Genomic DNA, 20,217 nt, shown 5'->3' on the forward strand with positions numbered 1-20,217 from the left:
GGGGTCTCCTTTCACTCCAGCCACCTCCCACTGCATCCAGAGTCTCTCTTTGGAGTGAAATCCCCTTTCCATATGCCAAGTCCTCAGAGAGGGTGATCATTCCATATGAGCACACAGAATTCTTTCATGGGCTCTTCCAAAAGCTGGACAGAAAAGCTCCCAGGCTCTGGCTGTGCTCATGGCTCTGTGCTTTTTTCCTCTGTGCTACAAGCTGAAAAAGAGAGAAAACCTGGGGTTTAACCTTGTCCCAGTCTCAGCCCACGTGGTTGGCAGGTTGGATCTTTTTCCAGCTGCTCAGATCAAAACTTTACAGACCTTCTTTTTATTGTCTCCAGCTCTGTCCCAATTTGTGTGACCATACACAGAGTGTGGTGTAGCTCTCACAGCCCAAAAGGATAGGGTGGAGCTCATCAACCAAAATCAAGCAGCTCTGAATTTCAGAGGGTCAACAAAGGGAAGGGAGGAAGCCTGAATCCAGGGCTGGACACAGAGGAGTGAAAGGTGAAGATGGGAACTGTTTGGGCACCTCTGGTCCTCGCATCTCCAAGTACTGGTGGGGCAGGGCACAGATATCAAATGTCCATTTTAATGCAGGTGTCCCTGGACAGCTTTTGGCAGAAGGGCCTTTTCCCAGAGCCCTGCAATGACTCTGCCCACCAGGAAATTTTTAATGCCTAACCTGGGCTAAAGACCAGTCTCTTTCCCCCTTCATCCAGCTTTTGGAGAGGAAAGGAAAAGCTGCAAAGCAAGGAAGGGAGATCACCATACAAGTGGCTTTGACAGCACAGCTTAGTGCCTCTCATCTCAGCGCCTCTCATCTCAGCATGTCATAGAATGGTTTGGGTTGGAAGGGACCTTAAAGATCATCCAGTTCCAACCCTCCCCCCACCCCTATGGGCAGGGACACCTCCCACTAGCCCAGGACCTCAAAGCCCTGTCCAGCCTGGCCTTGAACCTGGCTCCCCAGTTCAAGAAAGACAGAGAACTGCTGGAGAGAATCCAACAGAGAGCCAGGAGGATGCTTAGGGGACTTGAGCATCTCCCTGTGAAGAGAGACTGAGAGCCCTGGGGCTGTTCAGTCTGGAGAGGAGAAGGCTGAGAGGGGATCTGATCAATGTCTATCAATAGCTGAGGGGTGGGGGTCAAGTGGAGGGGGCCAGGCTCTTTTGGGTGGTGAACAGTGACAAGATAAGGAACAATGTGTTCAAACTTGAACAGAGAAGATTTCAGCTCAACATGAGGAGAAACTTCTTTACAGTGGGGGTGACAGAGCACTGGAACAGGCTGCCCAAGGAGGTTGTGGAGTCTCCTTCTCTGGAGGCTTTCCTAACCCACCTGGGTGCATTCCTGTGCAGACTCCCCTGGGTGATCCTGCTCTGGCAGGGGGGTTGGACCTGATGATCTCTTGAGGTGCCTGCCAGCCTCTGCTATACTGTGAGCCTGTGACACCTCCAGGTGTTCTATGTTCCTCACCATCTTTCTTACTTTCAACCCCACCTTCCTTCAACACAGCAGGTGACCCCCAGGCAGATGAGCCATGTTGGCCGACAAAGTCTCAAGGCAAAAGCCCTGCCACCACTGCAAGAGCAGGCCAGCAGCAGCCCCACCAGACACCTCCACGATCCACTATGAGAAGTCCTGGCTGTACCGCCACTGCTCTTCAGTGCAGCAGAGGGACAGGCAAGCTCAGAAAGCTGGGCAGCTCTTCTCAGGGCTGCTGGCCATGAACGTGGTGTTTCTGGGCTGTGCCTTCATCAGCAGTATGATTTTCAACCACATGGCCATCACCCTGGCAGAGGTTTGGATCCTGCTCTCCATCCTCAAGGTCTTGTGCCTGTGCTGGATTATCTACTACCTGCTGGGCACCAGTCGGCAGCCACACGCCGTGCTGCACCGCGATTCCCACGCTGGGCCCATCTGGATTAGGGGTAAGTTCTGCCTTTGGGCATCTTCCTGTGCCTTTCACCTTCTTCCCAGTGCCTGGAAGAGAAGGAGGCTCTCCCTCTACTACCCAAAGAGCTAGGAGCCACAGGAGATGGAGTTGAGGTGTTGGGAATCTCAGCTGAGGGAAGTCAGGGACATAGTGGATGCCTCAGAGTTGAAGCAGAGCAGCCAGGAAGGTCTTGAGCTTGGCTTCCCCTCAGCCTCCAGTACAACTTTGCTCTGTGGTCCCCTTCCCAAAGCACAACCCAGCCAGGTATCTCCCAACATCTCAGTTGCTGCAGCCCAGAAACTGAGCATGCTGGAAGAGACATGAGAAAGGTTTTAGGCACAGCCGCTTGGCAAAGTGAGAGGAGAACCACCACTTTTACCCAGCAAGGGCATCAGCAGACCCAAGCCACTCTTGTCCTTGTTTAACATCACAGCAGTGCTGTTTCCAGGGAAAGATTCCTGCCCAGTGAGTCACATCCCAGTCTTTCCTGGGAGATTTGCTATCAGCAGTTGTCCCACTTTGTGGAATGACACTTCACACAGCCCTGCCTCTGGTCTATTAAGCAGTTTCTAATTAGTGCACCATTGTGTTAACTAAGTACAGAGAACTAAAGTGAAGAAAGCTGCAAGGTACCTGAGCACCTGAAACTGCAGAGGTGTCCAAGGAGAAGGGGAGAATCAATCAAAGGGTCCTAACTTCTGCAGTTTGGTGCTGTCAAAAGCCTCAGCAGACTTGATCTCTCCCCAGGGCAGAAACTATCACTTGCCCTTAGCTTACTCCTGTCACAGAACCATAGAATGGTTTGGGTTGGAAGAGACCTTAAAGCTCATCTGTTTCAAATCCCCCTGCCCCTAGCCCAGGTTGCTCAAGGACCTGTACAACCTGGCCTTGAACACCTCCAGGGAGGGGGCATCCATAACCTCCCTGAGAAACCTGTTCCAGTGTCTCACTACCCTCACTATAAAGAATTTCTTCCTAATCTCCAGTCTAAATCTCCCTTCCTCAAGCTTCAATCCATTCCCTCTCATCCTATCACTACAAGCCCTTGCAAAAAGTCCCTCCCCAGCTTTCTTGTAGGCCCCCTTCAGGCACTGGAAGGTTGCTCTAAGGTCTCCCTGGAGCCTTCTTTTCTCCAGACTGTTACTTCAGATTGGACAGAAGAGACCCCAAGCCCTGTTCCCACCTTGTCTCCAAGCACAAAACAATTGTCTTAACACCTTGAACCACCCAAAGCACACAACCAGATTCAACAATCAGGTTCCCTTGTGCCCCCTGCTCTCCAAATCACAGGATCACAGAGTTTTAGGGGCTGGAAGGGACCTCAAAAGATCATCCAGTCCAACCCCCCTGCCAGAGCAGGATCACCTAGAGCAGATCACGCAGGAATGCATCCAGGCATCACAGGACTTCCAAATACAAAGTCCTCCAGCTTTACCCAGATCCAAGGGGCATGAGATCTCCAGCTGGGCTCAGATGCTCCACAGACATGTCTCTGATCACTGAATGGTGCTTTTTGCTGTTTGCCCAGGGTCAGTGCTGCTGTTTGGCAGTTGCAGTGTCCTCCTGAACGCCTTCCAGATTGGCTACAGCGCGATTCTCATCCAGTGCAAGTCCAAGGTGGACATTGTGTTCCCCAGCATTGAAATTCTCTTTATCTGCACCCAGGTACTGAACCCTCTGGAAGCTTGCTTATTCTCTCTATCCCCTTCCTGGGTGCCTAAAGGGGAGGGAGGAAGTGAGGAGATTTGGGGGAATGAGGGATTCTCATGAGCACTAAAGGTATGGAAGCATCGCTCTCCGTTTCAAATACCACCCATGCTCCTCAAGAGCCAGACTCAGAGACAAAGCAGCAAAATTCAGACAGAAATTACTCCAGCAATACCTGACCTACTATAGGAGCCACAGGAGTGTGGTTTGAAGCATCAAGGAAGGGAGGAGAGAAAAATTTGGATTTTGCCAGAGATGCCATTGGAGCAACCCAACCCAGAGACCCAGCCTCTCGACTTGCTAATGCGTCCCCCAGGCAAAACCCTTTGGGGATACAAAAGTAGCTGTTTGGCAGGTGGTTTCTCTTATACCAGCCCTCTTCTTTCCACACCCAAAGCCATATCTGAAAAGTAAACTAGCTCCCATCTCAGCAGCAAATACCTCTGTACACACCAGCATACGAAAGCAGAACTCCCAGATCATAGAACCACAGAATGGTTTGAGTTGGAAGAGACTTTGAAGGTCATCTAGTTCCAGCCCCCCTGCCATGGGCAGGGACACCTCCCACTATACCAGATAGCTCAAAGCCTCAACCAGCCTGGCCTTGAACACCTCCAGGGATGAAGTATCCACAACTTTTCTGGGTGACCTGTTCCAGTGTCTCATCACCTTCATAGTAAAGAACTTCTTCCTAATGTCCAATGTAAGCCTGGCTCTGCTCTAGTCTCAGACCACTGCTCCTTGTCCTGCCCTCACAGGTCCTTGTAAGAAGTCCCTCTCCATGCCCATTAGGAGCAGGCTCACACATGCTGCAGTCACCCAGGGATGCCAGCACACACCTCAGCACTGAGCTGCAGGCTCACACATGCCCCTGCACCACTGCTCCCAGGCAGGTTTGCTCCTGTGGGACATGTGTCTGCCTGCCTGCCTGCCTGCCCCTTTCCACCATGTGCCTGGCCAGCTGCCAGCTTCACACTGCTCATGTCATTCTTGGTATCCATTTGCAGGCTCTTTTCCTGTGGCATCACTCTAAGGACTGCATTCAAGTTCAGCATAACTTGACCAGGTATGAAAAGGAGGGGAAGAGGGGAGGGGGGGGGGGGGGGAACCTACCTTCTGCTCCTCTAAACTCTTCCTTTCCTTCTGCTTATGCTATCCATGTCTTCAGCTGGTCTTCACACTCTCTATGTCCTGCACCACACAAGAACTAAGCCATGACCTGACCAGACCCATCCTCCTTCCACTGACCTGAGCTCACCAGCTCCACTCCCTTTTCATTCATGCCTTGAACACCTGCTTTTTGCTTCCCTTCTACCCCCAAACACCTTCCTGCTGTGTGGCTCTGGGACCAGTCCATTGACTGGAGGATGAGGTGGGGGTGGCCTCCCCGCTCCTATGACTGGAAGCTCTCTCAGCCTGCCCTTCCTCAAGCCAGGCCAGTTCCACCAGCAAGCTTGGCATTGCCTGCCCTGCTCCTTTGCAAATGCTCCCATGGGAACATCCTCAGGCATATTTGGGTGTAAAAAGGTCACAGAACAGGCACAAATGGGAAGGTCCTCAGGCACACTGGGGTGTGCACACACAGAAGAGCCACTGCTGCACCATGCTTGCTCGGGTAAGCAAGAAGCAAAGGGCAGCACGACACGGCAGGTAGACACACAGGTCAGGAACAATCTCCACAGGTCACACTCTGAAGTGCCTTTCTCTTCTGCCAGGTGTGGGCTGATGCTGACCATAGCCACCAACCTCCTCCTCTGGCTCTTGGCAGTGACCAACGACACCATTCACATGGAGATTGAGTCGCAGCTGCGGGAGGTGGAGCAGCGATTCGCAGGCAAGGCTCCTTTCTCACCTCCCTGCTTTGTGTGAGCTGCCATAGCTGGCTTCTAGGGAGGCAAAAGGTCTTACCTCAGCTGTTCAGGTACCACAGTTCTTCACAGACAGAGAGGTTGCCCATTGGAATGGGCTGCCCAGGGAGGTGGTGGGGTCGGTGTCCCTGGAGGTATTTAAGAAAAGCCTGGATGAAGCCCTTAGTGCCATGATCTAGTTGATTAGTTAGGGTTGGGTGGTCAGCTGGACTTGATGATCTTGGAGGTCTCTTCCACCCTGGTTGATTCTGGGTGATTCTGTAACAACCAGTCCCCCCAAATGCTGCAGCTTCCCTGTCATTGGAAGCTGTTTTGAAGAGACGGGCTGCAAGGAGAGAACATCTCCATCTGTGTGGGGGGATTTGCTGTGTAACCCTGGAACTGAGGGCTAGGAAAGGGAAAGCCAATGATAAATGAGCATTTTCCCTCATATTTACCTCTCATCTGCAAGCAGAAGATTGCCAGACTAAAAGAAACTCACACATTTGCCCAGGGAGGTTGCGGATGCCCCATCCCTGGAGGTGTTCAGTGCCAGGTTGGACAGGGCCTTCAGCAGCCTGGGCTAGTGGAAGGTGCCCCTGCCCATGGTGGGAAAGGCAGTTGGAAATAGATGATCTTTAAGGTCCCTTCCAACCCAAACCCTTCTCTGGTTCTATGATTTGCTATGCTTCTGAGGACACAGGAAATAAAAAGGTCCTGTGTGATCTGCTCTAGGTGATCCTGCTCTGGCAGGGGGTTGGACTAGATGATCTCTTGAGGTCCCTTCCAGCCCCTAACCTGCTGTGATTCTGTAATATTCTAGGGGTAGAGACAGAGCAGGCTTCCCTGTGAAGGAAAGGTGTCTCCCTGAGCCAGCACCTATAGTGTTGACTAGGAGGAGCACTACAAATTAGAGAAAAGACATTTGCTAAACTGTTACTCTCGACCCTGGCAGCTTGAGGACCAAGGGGCAATCACTTGCTGCTGATCACTGTTTCTGAGGCACACAGAGACAGAGATTGTGCCTGCAGAGGAGAAACACCCAAAGACAGCCACGAAATCCAGGCCATCTCCCTCTTACTTCTTGCCTCCCTCTTCTCACGCTGCAGGCAACGAGACTACCTCCTGCACATGCCCAAACACCACCAGCTGCAAAGTCTTCCAGAAGGGCTACATCCTGCTCTACCCCTTCAACACGGAGTACTGCCTGGTCTGCTGCTCTGTGCTGTATGTCATGTGGAAGAACGTGGGGAGGCGCATCAGCCACCACCACACCTCCCAAGCCAAGCCCAAGTTCAAGCTCCAGGGGGTGGTCTTCGGGCCGCTGCTGGGCGCCGTCGCGGTGGTCACTGGGATCTGCGTCTTCATGCTCTACCAGATCCAGGCCACCGGCTCTGTCCCCGACCGCCAGGTCTTTGTGATGTATTACTCCTACTACATCGTGCTGCTGCCCCTGATGAGTGTGGGGGCAGTGATTGGCACAATCATCCACGCCTTGGAGAAAAGGGAGCTGGACACGCTGAAGAACCCAACCCGCAGCCTGGATGTGATCCTGTTGATGGGGGCAGCCCTGGGCCAGATTGGCATGTGCTACTTCTCCATTGTTGCCCTTGTGGCCACCGACCCTATGGACTTGTTGAACAGTCTCATCCTGTCCTATTCTGTCCTCCTCATCTTTCAGAACATCACCCAGAATGTCTTCATCATTGATGGGCTCCACCGGCAGCACGTTGTAGCAGCAGTGGAGGCCAAACACACAGGGCACGACAGGCAGCACGCTTCAGAGCTACCTAGTGAAGAGGAAACCGTGGCAGGCAGCAAACAGAGGGACACACAGACATCTTCTAGCAAAGAAGAAGGCATGAAAGAGCAGAATCATGAAGGCTATGACCAGAGACGAGTGAGCATGATAGAGCTGGGACAGGAGATCCGGAGGGTTTCTCTGTCCTACATCCATAGTTACTCGGTCCTGAGCTGGAAGAGAAGAGCATTAAGGGAGATCTCCTTCTTCTTGGTTTTGTGCAACATCATAGTAAGTATTGCTCTGCCTCCTGCATCACAGCTTGGCTGAGTCCCGATCATAGAATCATACAAGTGCTCGGGTGGGAAGGGACCTCCAAAGGTCATCTAGTCCAACCCCCCCTGCAGTGAGCAGGGACACCTTCCACTACATCAGGTTGCTCAGAGCCTTGTCATGATGATCTGTGACACAGACCTGCTCTCCTTGTCTTTCTCTTGGGCTGCTTTTCCACACAAGAAACCTTTTCCCACCAAGGTTAAACCTACTGGTGAGGCAAGTCAAGCCCATTTGTGCTGTCCATACCCCACTCCCATTATGGTAAGGTCAAGAGTCAAAGCTGGCTGGGCTTCCTGGGTGCAGGAAGAAGACAACTGATATGATGATGATCACACCATGAAGGTGATCAGAGGGCTGGAGCGCCTTCCCTACAGGCTATGGGAGTTGGGGTTGTTAAACCTGGAGAAGAGAAGGTTCCAGGGAGACCTTAGAGCAGCTTTCCAGTACCTGAAGGGGGCTACAAGAAAGCTGGGGAGGGACTTTCTATGATGGTTTGTAGTGATAGGACAAGAGGGAATGGATTGAAGCTTGAGGAGGTCAGATTTGGACTGGAGATTGGAAATAAATTCTTTACAGGGAGGGTGGTGAGACTCTGGAACAGGTTGTCCAGGGAGGTCATGGATGCTCCCTCCCTGGAGGTGCTCAGGGCCAAGCTGGAGGCCTTGATCAACCAGATCTAGAGGAAAGTGGCCCTGCCCATGTTGGAACTGGATGATTTTTAAGTCCCCCTTCCAACCATTCTGTGATTCTCTGAATCTATGAATAAATCCTTCTGTGCCAAATTTTTAGCCTCTGAAAAGGTCAGCAAAGTCATTAAGGGTGTTCCATGAGATAAGCGGAGAAAACATGAGGCAGCAGCAGCAGCAGCAGCAGCAGCAGCAGCAGCAAGTCTTTGTAAACAGGAGTCTCCAGGGTTGAAACTCACCCAACAAAGTACACTCTGCTCTGGGAACTTGGATCAATGCAGATCTTCACTGCAGGCCATTGAAAATGGACTGACCAAGTTAACAGTGAAATTCTGCAGAAAGCTGAAGCTGGCTGGGGCAGGGGGAAGTCATCATTAGGTTTCCAGGAGTTCAGCAGGATCTGACTTGCAGCAAGGAGTTAGCAGGATAAGCAGGGAATTTTCCCTCTCTTTCTAGAATCATAGAACTGTTAGGGTTGGAAGGGACCTCAAGGATCATCCAGTTCCAACTCCCCTGCCATGGGCAGGGACACCTCCTACCTAGAGCAGGTTGCTCACAGCCACATCCAGCCTGGCTGCAAAAACCTCCAGGGATGAGGCTTCCACCACCTCCCTGGGCAACCTGTTCCAGTGTCTTTGCTGGCAGAGAGACTTCTCTGATACTCCTGAATTATCCTACAGCCCCAGAGCCAGAGCTGAGATTAGAGTGGAGGTAAGAGACAGTTTGTCCTCCTCTGACTTCTGTCTTTCCCTCACCCCTCTCTAGCTGTGGGTCATGCCCACGTTCGGGGCTCACCCTGCCTTTGAGAACGGACTGGAAAAGTCCTTTTATGGCTATTCCACTTGGTTTGTCATCGTGAACTTCGGGCTCCCACTGGGGGTATTCTACCGAATGCACTCTGTTGGGGGGCTCCTGGAGGTCTATGTCACAGCCTGAGCCAAGCTGAGTCTCCACACTCCAGAGGCTGGGGTGAAACAACAGTGCTGAACAAAGCTGCAGGAAGCAATGGATATGCACATGGAAGCTTTCAAACTTTTCCCCTCCAGCTTCTGCCTTCGCTCCTCCTTGCATAATGTCTCCATGAGCTTCAGGAAAACAGAAGGGTGGTTTGTATTAGCATTTTTTTTCTCCATAGAGAATAGACTCAAAGCCCATAACATTGCCCTCTCTTACTGCTTTATGGAACCATGCATGCTGGTGGTCTGCCAGGGGGTGCTGCATGGTAGCAAGCAGGATGTCATCAGCTCCTCTTGAAATCTTCCAGATAAAAGAATGCAAGAGCAGCCTTCAACAAAAGCAACAAAGACTGACCCACACCCCACAGAACTTCAAAAATCCCCACTCAAGGACCTCCAGCCCCACCACTGCTCACCAACCCAGCCACCCTCCTGCAGCACAGAAGAGCCCAGGCAGTCCCAGGCACACCTGGAAGCACACCCAGCCACAGTCATCCAGAAATGAACCAAACATGTACTTTTGGGCAGTAATTTTCAAAGAGGTGCTGGTAGCTGCTCCAATGGTCAGAACAGGGACTAGTTCTGCTTATTCCTGGTGCTGACAGCTGGCAACTTGTGTGAGTCCCCTAGGACCCTGTCCCATTGGATGCCAAGCTCTTGCAGTGCTGGGTACTGAGGAGCAGGACAGGCCTTTGGCCCTGCACTGACTCAGTGCATCTTTTCCTGTTACCAAAACCAGAAGCTACAGCAGTACCTTGCCCTGCTGGAAATGAACATCATTGCTCCTCTCAGCACTCAGAGCCTCAGGTGAGAAGCACAAGAGAAGCTGATCTTTACTTGATGCTCCTCATAAATGATGTTCTAGCAAAGGTCTCACCCTTGCCCACAGAGCTAGCTCAAGGAAGAGCTGTGAATCACTCCCTGCCCCAGGTCCTTGCTCCTCACAGCAGCACAGCTTTGCACATCCACCAACATTTCAGGAGGTGTGTGGTGTGGGAGGGAACACAGCTGCACCCTGTGGTGCCTGACCAAAGACCCTAAGCACTTATTCCACAGCTGTTGGATTTGAAAGCCTGGGGGAGAGCAACAGAGCTTCTGGCTGTGGGTCCCAAAGACAGAGCCTGGTGAATGGAAATAAAGAGATACTGAGTTTTCATGTGTGTCTTGTGAGGTCTCTGGGTCTGCTCTGCACTCAAAGCCCAGGCTCAAAGCCAGCACAGAGCAACACAGCTCTTGAAAGCAGAGGTTATGTGAGATGTAAGGGCAGGCCTTGTTTTACAAGCAAAACCCTTCAGGACCCAAGCAAGGCCAAAGTAGCACAGTGCAAAAGCCATCTGGGTTATTGCTTCTGTGCCTCTATAAATCAATCCCAGACTTTGAGATCAGAGCCTCTTTATGGAGTGTTTTGTGATCTCCCACGACAGTAAGAGTGATGACAGTTAGAAATTCCTGACCACACCACACCCCCATTCCCCTCAGGATTCAGCATTCAGTCACTGAGAACCCCTCCAGGAGCATGAACTTTGCCCAACAAGTGTTCTTACTTAGGCCTGTGTCAACAGAAATCTGACATGAGAAATAGCAGTTGGATAAATTAGGCTCCAATAAAGTTAATTATTATTCTGATGTCACAGTTTGGACGTGCTAAGGTCTGGCCCTTTCAAATGATGAACACCTCAAACCGTTTTCCCAGCCATGGACAAGCTGGAGACAAGCAATGATGCTCTTCATGGGCAAGTCCAGGTGATGGAGTTTATCTGCAGTGTCATAGATGAGCCACTCTAAGTGACTGAGACTCCAGTGAGAAAGGTGACTTTGGAGCTATAAACACTAAGTCCTGTAGGTACTGTGTGCAAGGTGGGCTGTAGGAGAGGGCAGCTGGTGGTTTCTTGCTGGTGGACAGATGGAATATCTGAATACTTGATTAGTATGAGCAGGAGTGAAGCTCATCAGCTCTACCTCTTACCCACAGGCACTACAGATCAGGTAAGTGTCCTCTAGGTCCTTCCCTAACACACCCAGTTCTAACACGGCACATGAAGGAAAGAAATCCCTCATCAGGCCACAGCAAAAGCATTCTTCCAGGCCAAGGGGAACGGCAGGGGCCAAGGTTTCAGCCCTTTCACTTAGGGGGGTTCTGCCTCTGGACTGATTTGTGTGTACCTCCAGGAGGGGTAAAAGCATGACGACAGTTTGTATGTGATTAAAACTGAAGACTGACAGCAGGGCTGGGCACAGGAATCTGAAAGCCTAGTCAGAAGTGAGCACGACTCCTGCTCCCCCATCTTTTGTCATCATGCCTTGTTTTCTGGAACAACTGCACAATTCACAATGCCAGGAGACTTAGAATCAGAGAATCCTTTTGGTTGGAAAAGACCTTCAAGATCATCAAGTCCAACCATTCTATAACCCTACCATGTCCCTCAGCCCATCTCTGCATCTTCTCCACCTCCAGAGGTGGGGATTCAGCCATATCCCTGGGGAGACTGTTCCAGTGTTTGAGAACCTTCCCAGTGAAAAACTTTCTTCTAACAGCCAACCCAAACCTCTTGTGGTGTAGACTGAGAAGGTCTCCCCCCAGCCTCCTTTCCCCCAGACTGAACAACTCCAGTTCCCTCAGCCTCTCCTTCCACAACCTGCTTCTCCAGACCCTCCACAGACACCTGATCCTGCTTGATCCCTTTCTGTACCCTCTGAGGCAGTTACCTCTGATGGTGTCTCGTGCTGTAAATGCAGAACCAGCCAAAACCACATAGCCCAGGTAGCACAAATCACCCCAGAATAAGACAAACAAGATTAGAAACCTCTCTCAGGGAAATAAATAAGCAACCAACTGCATGTTTCAGATAATCTTTATCTTTCTCTCTGTAAGTAAGCAAATAGTTTACAGTGCAAGTCGATTTCCACAGGACAAGGATCAGACTCCAAACATCAAGAAACAAAACAAACAAAGAAAAGGTTTCCAGAGAAACTCACAAAGAAACAAAGCAGAAAAGAGAGGATGGAAGAGATCATGAGAACCAGCAGATCCATGGGAGGGAAGGGGCAAGCACGTGGGACACAGGATGCCCCTTTCCAGCTGTGAGGTGCACGTGCCACACAATCAGAGGCTGCCCCACCAAATCACATTCTTATACACAAAAGAGATTCCAAGTGAAACAAGAGACCTCACCCTGTTTACATTGGAACTGAGATGAGGTCAGGAGGGGAGTAGTGCTAGAAGGCAAAGTGGGTTGGAGATGGGTGGGGGAATAACTTCTCTCTAATTCACACACTTCTTATTCTTCAGAAAACCAGTCAGGTTTCATGGCAGCTTTCTGCTGGCCTGGGACTTTGGTCCACTTTCAATGCCCAGAGGAGGAAACCATCTGACTGCCAGCCAGCAGGAGCCAGCAGTACCCTGGAGGAGCTTGTCCCTTGGAGACAGTGGTCATGCTGCTATCACTCAAGCTTCCACCTTAGGCAAGGGTTACAAAAGACACACAAGTCTGTGCCATACCTGTCCCCTCCCTTCATGTGTGACAGCAGTTTGCTGATCTCACTGGTCCCAAGCTGTGGAAAACAGCTCATGGCCAGTGATCCTCCCAGGAGCCCAAAGGGCTAAGTTTTGGTGGAGAGGAAAAGGTTTCAGTTCATGACAGGACCCCTCACATTTCATTGTCTAAAGACCACACAGGTGCATGAGAGCAGCCCCCCTCAGCAGGACATCAAATTGGATTCAAACTCCAGGATGTCTCCACCTACCAATGTGCAGCCCCATGCTGCTGAACCAAGTCAGCAACAGCAGGTTTCCCACCAATTCTCATTCTGGCTTCCCAAACTTCATGTGCTTGGGACCCAATACATTCAAGATCTGATAACTTGGTCACTAGCAAAACGCCCTGAAGAACTGCACTTTGCCTCAGCACTCTCCACTCCCTACTGACATGGAGATGCTTTTGCTCCTACAACTTCCAAATTCCTCCTACAACTTCCCTGAGTGCCTCCCTCAGTCCCCTGCCTTAGACAGTAGTGTGCAAAAGACCCTTCTGCTCCTTGCATTGCATCAGCCTGCCAGGCAAAGACAGAAGGATATGGTTCCTTGCAGCCCCAGGTGACACTGTCCTTTCAGCCAACAGGAGAAGACTAACGGAATTTAACAGTCATGTCTCTTCTCCTTGCTCTTGCTGAGCCAGTCCCTTCCTCCCTGTGTGCCCACATGGCTCAAGCAGGGCTTTCCAAAGTGACAAACGCTCCATTGCCACAGCCCCCCATGAAGGACAGGCAGCTGGGCCTGGAGGCTGAGGAAAAACTCCTCATGCCACACACCAAAGCACTGGCTGCTACAAAACTTCCTAAGCAGCTTTCCAGGAAAGGAGTAGAGAGATTGAGACAGAACTGAGACACAAAGTTTTCCTTCAGCAACTTCTCCTTTTCATTTGGATGGGAAAGGTTTCCCTACCACTATGTAATTGAGACACCAGGGAGATACCTGCAGCCAGAAGGGATGCCCTGGAAACTTCATGGAGCCACATGAAAGTAAGTGCAGTTTCCAACCCCCATCTCCTGCAGGAATAGCAGCTTCTCCCTTGCACCCAGTTTACAGCTCTTCTTTTCCAGTTCCATGCTGACTCTGACCAGGGCAAGGACAGGGTCAGATTGGTTTCCAAACCACATCCAGGAGCAAAAGAGTTACAGAAGAGCTAAGAACTCTGATTTCTAGTGCAACCACAACAATGGACAATCCCTTAGACATCTTTCACTCAAGGTTGAGGGTGAAGGGTGGGGGAAGAGAAGTGAGCTAGGGGGAGGGATGTCCAAGCAGGTCCCAATTAAAGCTTTAAATGACAGGGAGGTAAATGAAGTGATTGTCCTTTTGGTCTCTCAGCTGGATGTGAAATGCAGGAATAGCTGTGGTGAAGCAGCACACAGCAGTCCTTGGATCCAGTGTATTTCTCTCAGTAGAGGTAAGTGCTCTCTTAGACCCGTTGAATTTCAAACAGCTTCACATCTGTGTCATACCAGATAGGGGGATCCACGTTCCTGAGGGAGAAAGACAAAAGCCACTTTACTCTGTGGCCAGGCAGATGGAATTCAAATCACAGCCAAGATTCAAATCACAGCTACACAGAATGCCTTCAGCTTTGCAAGTGAGGAAATCACTGGTTGAAAGACAATGCACCTGAAAGGGATGACAGCATCTACAACATCCCACAGAGCCAGAGCTTTGCATGAAATCTCTGCACCATCTCACAAATCACAGAATGCCAGATTGGAAGGGACCCTATGGATCATCTGGTCCAGCCTTTCTAGGTGATAGCATGGTTTAAAGGAGCTGGCTCTCCTCTAGGCAGCTTTGCTATTCCCTGCTGCTGCCAGTTCCCAAACAAGCAGTACTGCCAGAACAGCTCCTGCCACATCACCTCTCAAACACAAGGTTTGGAGCAGCTGATTTGGCCTAGCGTCTTTCAGGGCAGTACCACCTTTCCTACCCTGTAACTATGAGACAACCTAGAGCCAGCCAAGTGCATGCAATTCTCCCTATAGGCCCCAAAAGGAGTCTTTGGAAAAGACCAAGCTAGAGTGCACCCAGCTGGTTTACCTCAAATAAATAACTCCCCACATGTAGGTCCGGAACCACATGGCAGTGCCCGAGTTAGCCTGGTACTTGCGAATGAGGATGGGGTGAGGCACGGGGAGCAGCCCCACCAGTGTGCCATGTTGCAGGAACTTGAGGATCTCTGATTCATCAGTGAGACCCCTGCAAAAAGAGAGACCAGGAAGAGCCTTAGCATGCCCCACAGAACTCCTGCAGCCCAAAGTATCATAGAATCCTAAAATGGCTTAGTAGATGAGCTCAGAGATCATCTACTCCAACCTCCCCGACGTGGGCAGGGACACCTCTCAACTAGACTCAGCCTCATCCAGCCTGGCCTTGAACACTCCCAGGGAGGAGGCATCCACAACATCCCTGAGCAGCCTATTCCAGAATCTCACCACCCTCACACTGAAGAGCTTCTTCCTAAGATCCAGTCTAACTCTTCTCTCCCTCAGCTTCAAACCATTCCCCCTTGTGCTGTCGCTGGACACCCTCATGAAAAGTCCCTCTGCAGCCTTCCTGTAGGCTCCCTTCGGGTATCGAAAGGCAGCTCTAAGGTCCTCCCTGAGTCTTCTCCTCTCTAGGCCTAACAAGCCCAGCTCCCTCAGCCTGTCTAAATAAAGACAGAGACAGCAATCATGGCCACCAAGAGCACATGCTCTCTCTACTGCAAGAAAGAGTTGAGAAGGGATCAAACAAAGAAGAAGCCTGGCAAGCTAAATAACATCTCCTCTTCTGAGACCACGATGCTTTCAGTTATACTTTACAAAGTGTCACCTAGAGACCCTTCAGATTCAAACTCTGCCAGCCTCACAGAGCTCTTCTTACACTGCTCAGCCCTTCCTCTCCAGAAATGTACTTACTTGTCAATGCAGATCTTCTCCACCTGAGGGACCAGCACCTGTAAGAGCCTCATGATTGTCTGCAGGGGAAGCTTTGACTTCCAAGACATCACCTAGAAGCAGGAAAGCCCACAGGGAAATTAGTGGTCTGCAGGAGCAGCTTTTCTACAGTTATCTCCACAACAAATGAGGTGTGCAAAAATCATGGATGAACTGAGTGCACAACAGCAATGCAATCAATCCTGGAGCACCACAGTTATGAGCCACCAAATGAAACTAGTGGCATGTTGGTTTACAACAGGTAAATGAAGACTTCTCTGGAGGCAGCAGTAAACTTCTGGAGCTCTGACCACGTGTCAAAGACATCCCTTGTGAGGAAATGATTCCCATGGGGAGTCTCTGCTAGCAAGGGAAGAGGGAGGTCTGTGCTGGGTGGCATTTCTGCCACAACTCTCCTCCTCATTATTTATTTCCTCTGTCTGGATTCCCTTACCCAGTCAGGAGTTGGGGTCCACTGTCCAATGGAGGATGCACTGGAGAGACGCCTTCGATCCCGTCGGGGCTGAGATGCCTCCTGCCAATAGATTACTTTTTAAAAGACAAAAAAACCACAACCAACCAAAGAAAAGCAAACCACACTGAAGAGCAAGAAAAACAACCCATTTGCTGCTCACTTTCCCCCCAGCTTTTCCAGAGCACTGCTGGAAAAGACAGCTCAGCCTTGTCCTTAGAACAGAACAAAGCCACCAAGCCTCCATTCACCAAAACCATTTGCTTTGACCCAGTAAGTGGCAATATTTGACGTCCTTCCAGTCCTCTGTTTTAGTTCATTTCACACCCCAGGCCCTCCCTACACACCAGTGTCTGGCCTTACCCCACTCCAGGGCTCCCCATCACTCCCAGCTGAGGGTGGGTTCCCCTCTGGAGGAGGCTGTGAAGACTCAGGCTCCAGAGAACGCATGGTGCCATCCTCTGACACCTGTGACTTCTCTGTGAGCTTGTCAATTCCTGCATTCAAAGCAGAAAAAGCTCAGAAACAAGAAACACAAGTGAATTAAACGTGCTTAAAAGCAGGGGGTTCTTCTCTGCCCTACCCACAGGTACAGACAGCTTGTGCAGCAGCTGACATCTGAAACGCTCTCCTTCCAAAAGGAGAATCACAGAATGGCAGGGGTTGGATCATCATGTCCAACTCCCCTGCCAAAGCAGGATGACTTAGGGGAGGCTGCACAGGAATCATAGAACCAAAAGAAGGTTGGAAAATACCTCAGAGATTATCAAGTCCAACCTATCACCCAGCACCTCATGGCTTCAAGTGCCACCTCCAATCCTTTTTTGAACACCGCCAGGGATGGTGACTCCACCACCTCCCTGGGCAGCACATTCCAATGGCAGATCACTCTTTCTGGGAAGAACTTTCTCCTCACCTCGAGCCTAAACTTCCCCTGGCACAGCTTGAGACTGTGTCCTCTTGTTCTGGTGCTGGCTGCCTGGGAGAAGAGACCAGCCCCCACCTGGCTACAACCTCCCCTTCAGGTAGTTGTAGACAGCAATGAGGTCTCCCCTGAGCCTCCTCTTCTCCAGACTAAACTCCTCCAGCTCCCTCAGCCTCTCCTCACAGGGCTTGTGCTCAAGACCTCTCACCAGCCTCATTGCCCTTCTCTGAACACGTTCAAGTGTCTCAAGATCCTTCTTAAATTCAGGAGCCCAGAACTGGACACAGGACAGGTTTTAAAAGTCTCAAGAGAAGAAGAAGCAAGACCTAGCCACGATTTCTACTACCCCAAAGGTTTGTCTCTAGGACAATGCTACCTGGTGTAAAAGGAGCACAGGTTCACATGGATAAAGTTCCACTGGGGCAACTTAGCGTCCACGTGGACACCAAGTCCGAGAGAAGAGAAACTCAAGGCAGTTTACTCTGACTTGCTTGTGATCAGCTCGGGCACACTCAGGCTGGAAAGCAGCAACCCACTGACAGATGTAAACTCTTAATCTCTCCCACACCCAGTGAAAAGGTGAGTCCACCCCGTATCTCGCAGAGAAAACAAACCTCTCTCCTGTCACCAAGCTAAACTACAGCTCACCTGGAGTAGCCACCAAACTTGTCTTCAGCGTGCCTGGTTCAGCAGGGGCAGCAGGACGTGAGCCTTCCATGGAGACCCCATCCTGGGAGTTGGTACGAGAAATGGGCTCGGGAGTCTTCTTCTTGCGCTGCAGCCCCTTCTGGATGGCCTGGGAGTCGGTGGGCAGGTTGGCCAGCTGGTGAAAGACGTTCCGCTTGCGGATAACCGCGTAGACCAAATTGGAGTTCCCTGGGAAGCACAGCAACAAAACCAGCAGGGAGGTAAGACTCAAAATGCTCTGCCCTGGAGCTGTGCCGCCACCCACAGAGGCAGCAGCACAAGAGGAAAGAGCAGAGCTTGATATCCTCTTGTCTGTTACAAAGCAGCACGGAAAGGCAGCGAAATCCTTCCTGGGCAGGAAGGCTGACAAGAAGTGGCTTTGAAACTGACGTTCCAACAGTTGAAAAGGGACAGTTTGAACTACATCTTAGCACCTGTTTTGGAAGAAAAGGTTGTTAGTCAAGAGTCAACGTTTCTCCACCTTCCAAAGAGTTCACAAGACAAATCAGGAGCATTCCGTCTGAGGAGAAAGAGGCTTGGAACACCAAAGCCAAACTGTTGCTGTTTGCAAGGCGGTAGAGAAGAGAATGAAACCATCCCCTGAAATAAAACACAAATCACAGCCACAAAAGCTGCTTCAGGATCTGGTGACCACCACTTGCAAATTCTCCAGGTAGGAAGCAGAATGGTCAGTCCTGCTTTGCAGTTTGAAAGCAAACCATTAAGTTTTGAGCAGCTTAAGGCACCTCACTTGATCGTTTCCTTGAGGGTAAAGGCTGTCAAAGCACAGAGGCATTCCTGGAAAGGTAGGAACCTTGGATGGAGCTGTTAGGTCTTCAGCTCCAGTGACCTGCCAGAGCAGAAGTGAGGCACTTTAAAACATTGAAGGAGATGGAAGTGGTTCTTCCCTCACCTACGCTGCTGAGTTTCACAGCAATGTCCAGCCCATCACAGCTTCTGCATTACACTTTCCCTTCTTCTTGCCCATCTCATCTTCTGCTCTACAGAAGGCTGAGGTTATGCTGATAATTAGCTGCCATCTCATTTAGCTCTAACCCAACCTGTCTGGGTCAGGATTATCTACTAACCCAACTTCTCAATCCTAGGCAAGCCTCCACACAGCTGGTATCTACACTTCTCCCCTTCTCTCATCTCTTTGTACTTTCTCTGAATTTCCACCTCAGGTTCTCTGGAATAAACCAGTGCAAACCCACTAAATACAGCAGACAGTCTCTTACCATCAAACTGGTACTGAATGATGTTGTTGAAAACTTCCAGCAAGAAGAAAACGAGATGGTGGTTCTGGACAGCAGAGAACAGGAACCAGGTGGTGGAAAAAGCCTCCAGGAGATGCAGCAACTTGTTAGCAGCCACCATGGAGAGAGACTTCAAGTAGGGAGACACTGTGCAAAGCAAACATGAAAATTGGAAAGAGCCATGGTGCATTTTTTTTTACTTAAATACACCATTAGAAATGGTTCTCTTACCACCTTCCCACCCTGCACTTCTGGGAAAGTCTCATGGAATAGCTGAGCCCAGCAGGGTTCCACAGAAGCATTTTCAAACAGAGGTGAAATGGAGATATTCCCAGACACTTCTGCTTCCAAGGGGTCTTGTGTAGTTTCACACCAGTAACATTTGTGACATATCTTCTGCAAAGCTTACACCACTGGCACCACCTGCACTCTCACTAAGCCCATGGGAAGCCACTGCCACCACGGGGAGGTGGCACTCCCTGCTGGAAAGGGATAGCAGTGCCAACCATCTTCACTAGGCCTTCTGGCACATGCTACTCTGCCACCCCAGAAGTGCTCCAGGGACTCTGCCCCATCGGAGTGAGCTCAGGCAATAGCCCTGCAGGCAGGTCCACTCTGCAGCTGGCACCTCCAGCATGGACTGGAAAGGATCCATTTCCAGCAGCCCTGGTCAAGGTTAGGAGGCAGAGGTAGGAATGCAGGGAGAGGGGAGGAAGAGCAGCCAGAGCTGTCCCCTCTGCAGGCTGTGGTCTCACACAGGGCTCACCGTTCACGACGATGGTCAGCAGGCAGTCAAAGAGAGGCTGCAGCCGCTGGTGCCCGCTGGTTATGATCTTGTGAAAGACCTGTGGGGAGGAAGGAGTTCTTGAGCAAGGCAGCAGCTCACTGAAAGCAGCCTCTCAACCAAAACCAGTGCCACCCCCACACTAATCGCTTCCTGACACCATTCCTGCCGAGGCAGGGCCCTGCACAATTACACAGGTGGGGAAGGCTGCTCCGGCTGGAGCCTCGCGCTCCAGGAGCAGAAGGAATTCTTTGGGGATGTGATTAGGGCTCCACCACGCTGCAAACAGAAACTGACTCTGAGCTCTTCCAAAACCCACAGGCAGCCCGAGAGAGAAAATAAACCACCAGGAAGTGAGAAACACCTCCACCTCCAATGGATGTTGACTCTGAACCCTAATGACAGCTGCTTGAAATGCCACAGAACTA

At 50.8% G+C, this 20,217-nt stretch overlaps 2 protein-coding genes across 2 annotated transcripts in view; one reads left to right on the plus strand and one right to left on the minus strand.

Moving 5' to 3' along the window:
- The first annotated feature begins 1,537 nt into the window (after positions 1–1,537).
- OTOP3 (otopetrin 3) lies at positions 1,538–9,186 on the plus strand. The gene is made up of 6 exons (XM_054393858.1): positions 1,538–1,928; positions 3,462–3,598; positions 4,648–4,706; positions 5,356–5,474; positions 6,597–7,519; positions 9,016–9,186. The coding sequence occupies exons 1-6, from the start codon at positions 1,538–1,540 to the stop codon at positions 9,184–9,186; spliced, it is 1,800 nt and encodes a 599-aa protein (XP_054249833.1).
- A 4,978-nt stretch (positions 9,187–14,164) lies between these two features.
- The window catches only part of HID1 (HID1 domain containing), a 28,820-nt gene continuing 22,767 nt past the window's right edge, over positions 14,165–20,217 (minus strand). Inside the window, exons 12-19 of the mRNA XM_054393888.1 lie at positions 19,772–19,850; positions 18,988–19,152; positions 17,711–17,938; positions 16,501–16,634; positions 16,120–16,200; positions 15,648–15,739; positions 14,788–14,946; positions 14,165–14,228 (exon numbers count right to left, since the gene is read on the minus strand). Of these exons, the coding sequence (XP_054249863.1) occupies positions 14,165–14,228; positions 14,788–14,946; positions 15,648–15,739; positions 16,120–16,200; positions 16,501–16,634; positions 17,711–17,938; positions 18,988–19,152; positions 19,772–19,850 (1,002 nt within the window). The remainder of the gene's footprint in view (positions 14,229–14,787; positions 14,947–15,647; positions 15,740–16,119; positions 16,201–16,500; positions 16,635–17,710; positions 17,939–18,987; positions 19,153–19,771; positions 19,851–20,217) is intronic.

This window comes from Indicator indicator, chromosome 29, assembly GCF_027791375.1.
Source record: "Indicator indicator isolate 239-I01 chromosome 29, UM_Iind_1.1, whole genome shotgun sequence".
NCBI classification, from domain to species: Eukaryota; Metazoa; Chordata; class Aves; order Piciformes; family Indicatoridae; genus Indicator; species Indicator indicator.

What these genes read in the sequence shown, in the direction of transcription:
- OTOP3 (XM_054393858.1), top strand. Translation starts at nt 1,538, where the DNA reads ATGTTGGCCGACAAAGTCTCAAGGCAAAAGCCCTGCCACCACTGCAAG. An exon ending in GTTCAGCATAACTTGACCAG is followed by an intron (nt 4,707 to 5,355) that starts GTATGAAAAGGA and finishes CTCTTCTGCCAG; the next exon opens with GTGTGGGCTGATGCTGACCA. An exon ending in TGGTTTTGTGCAACATCATA is followed by an intron (nt 7,520 to 9,015) that starts GTAAGTATTGCT and finishes ACCCCTCTCTAG; the next exon opens with CTGTGGGTCATGCCCACGTT.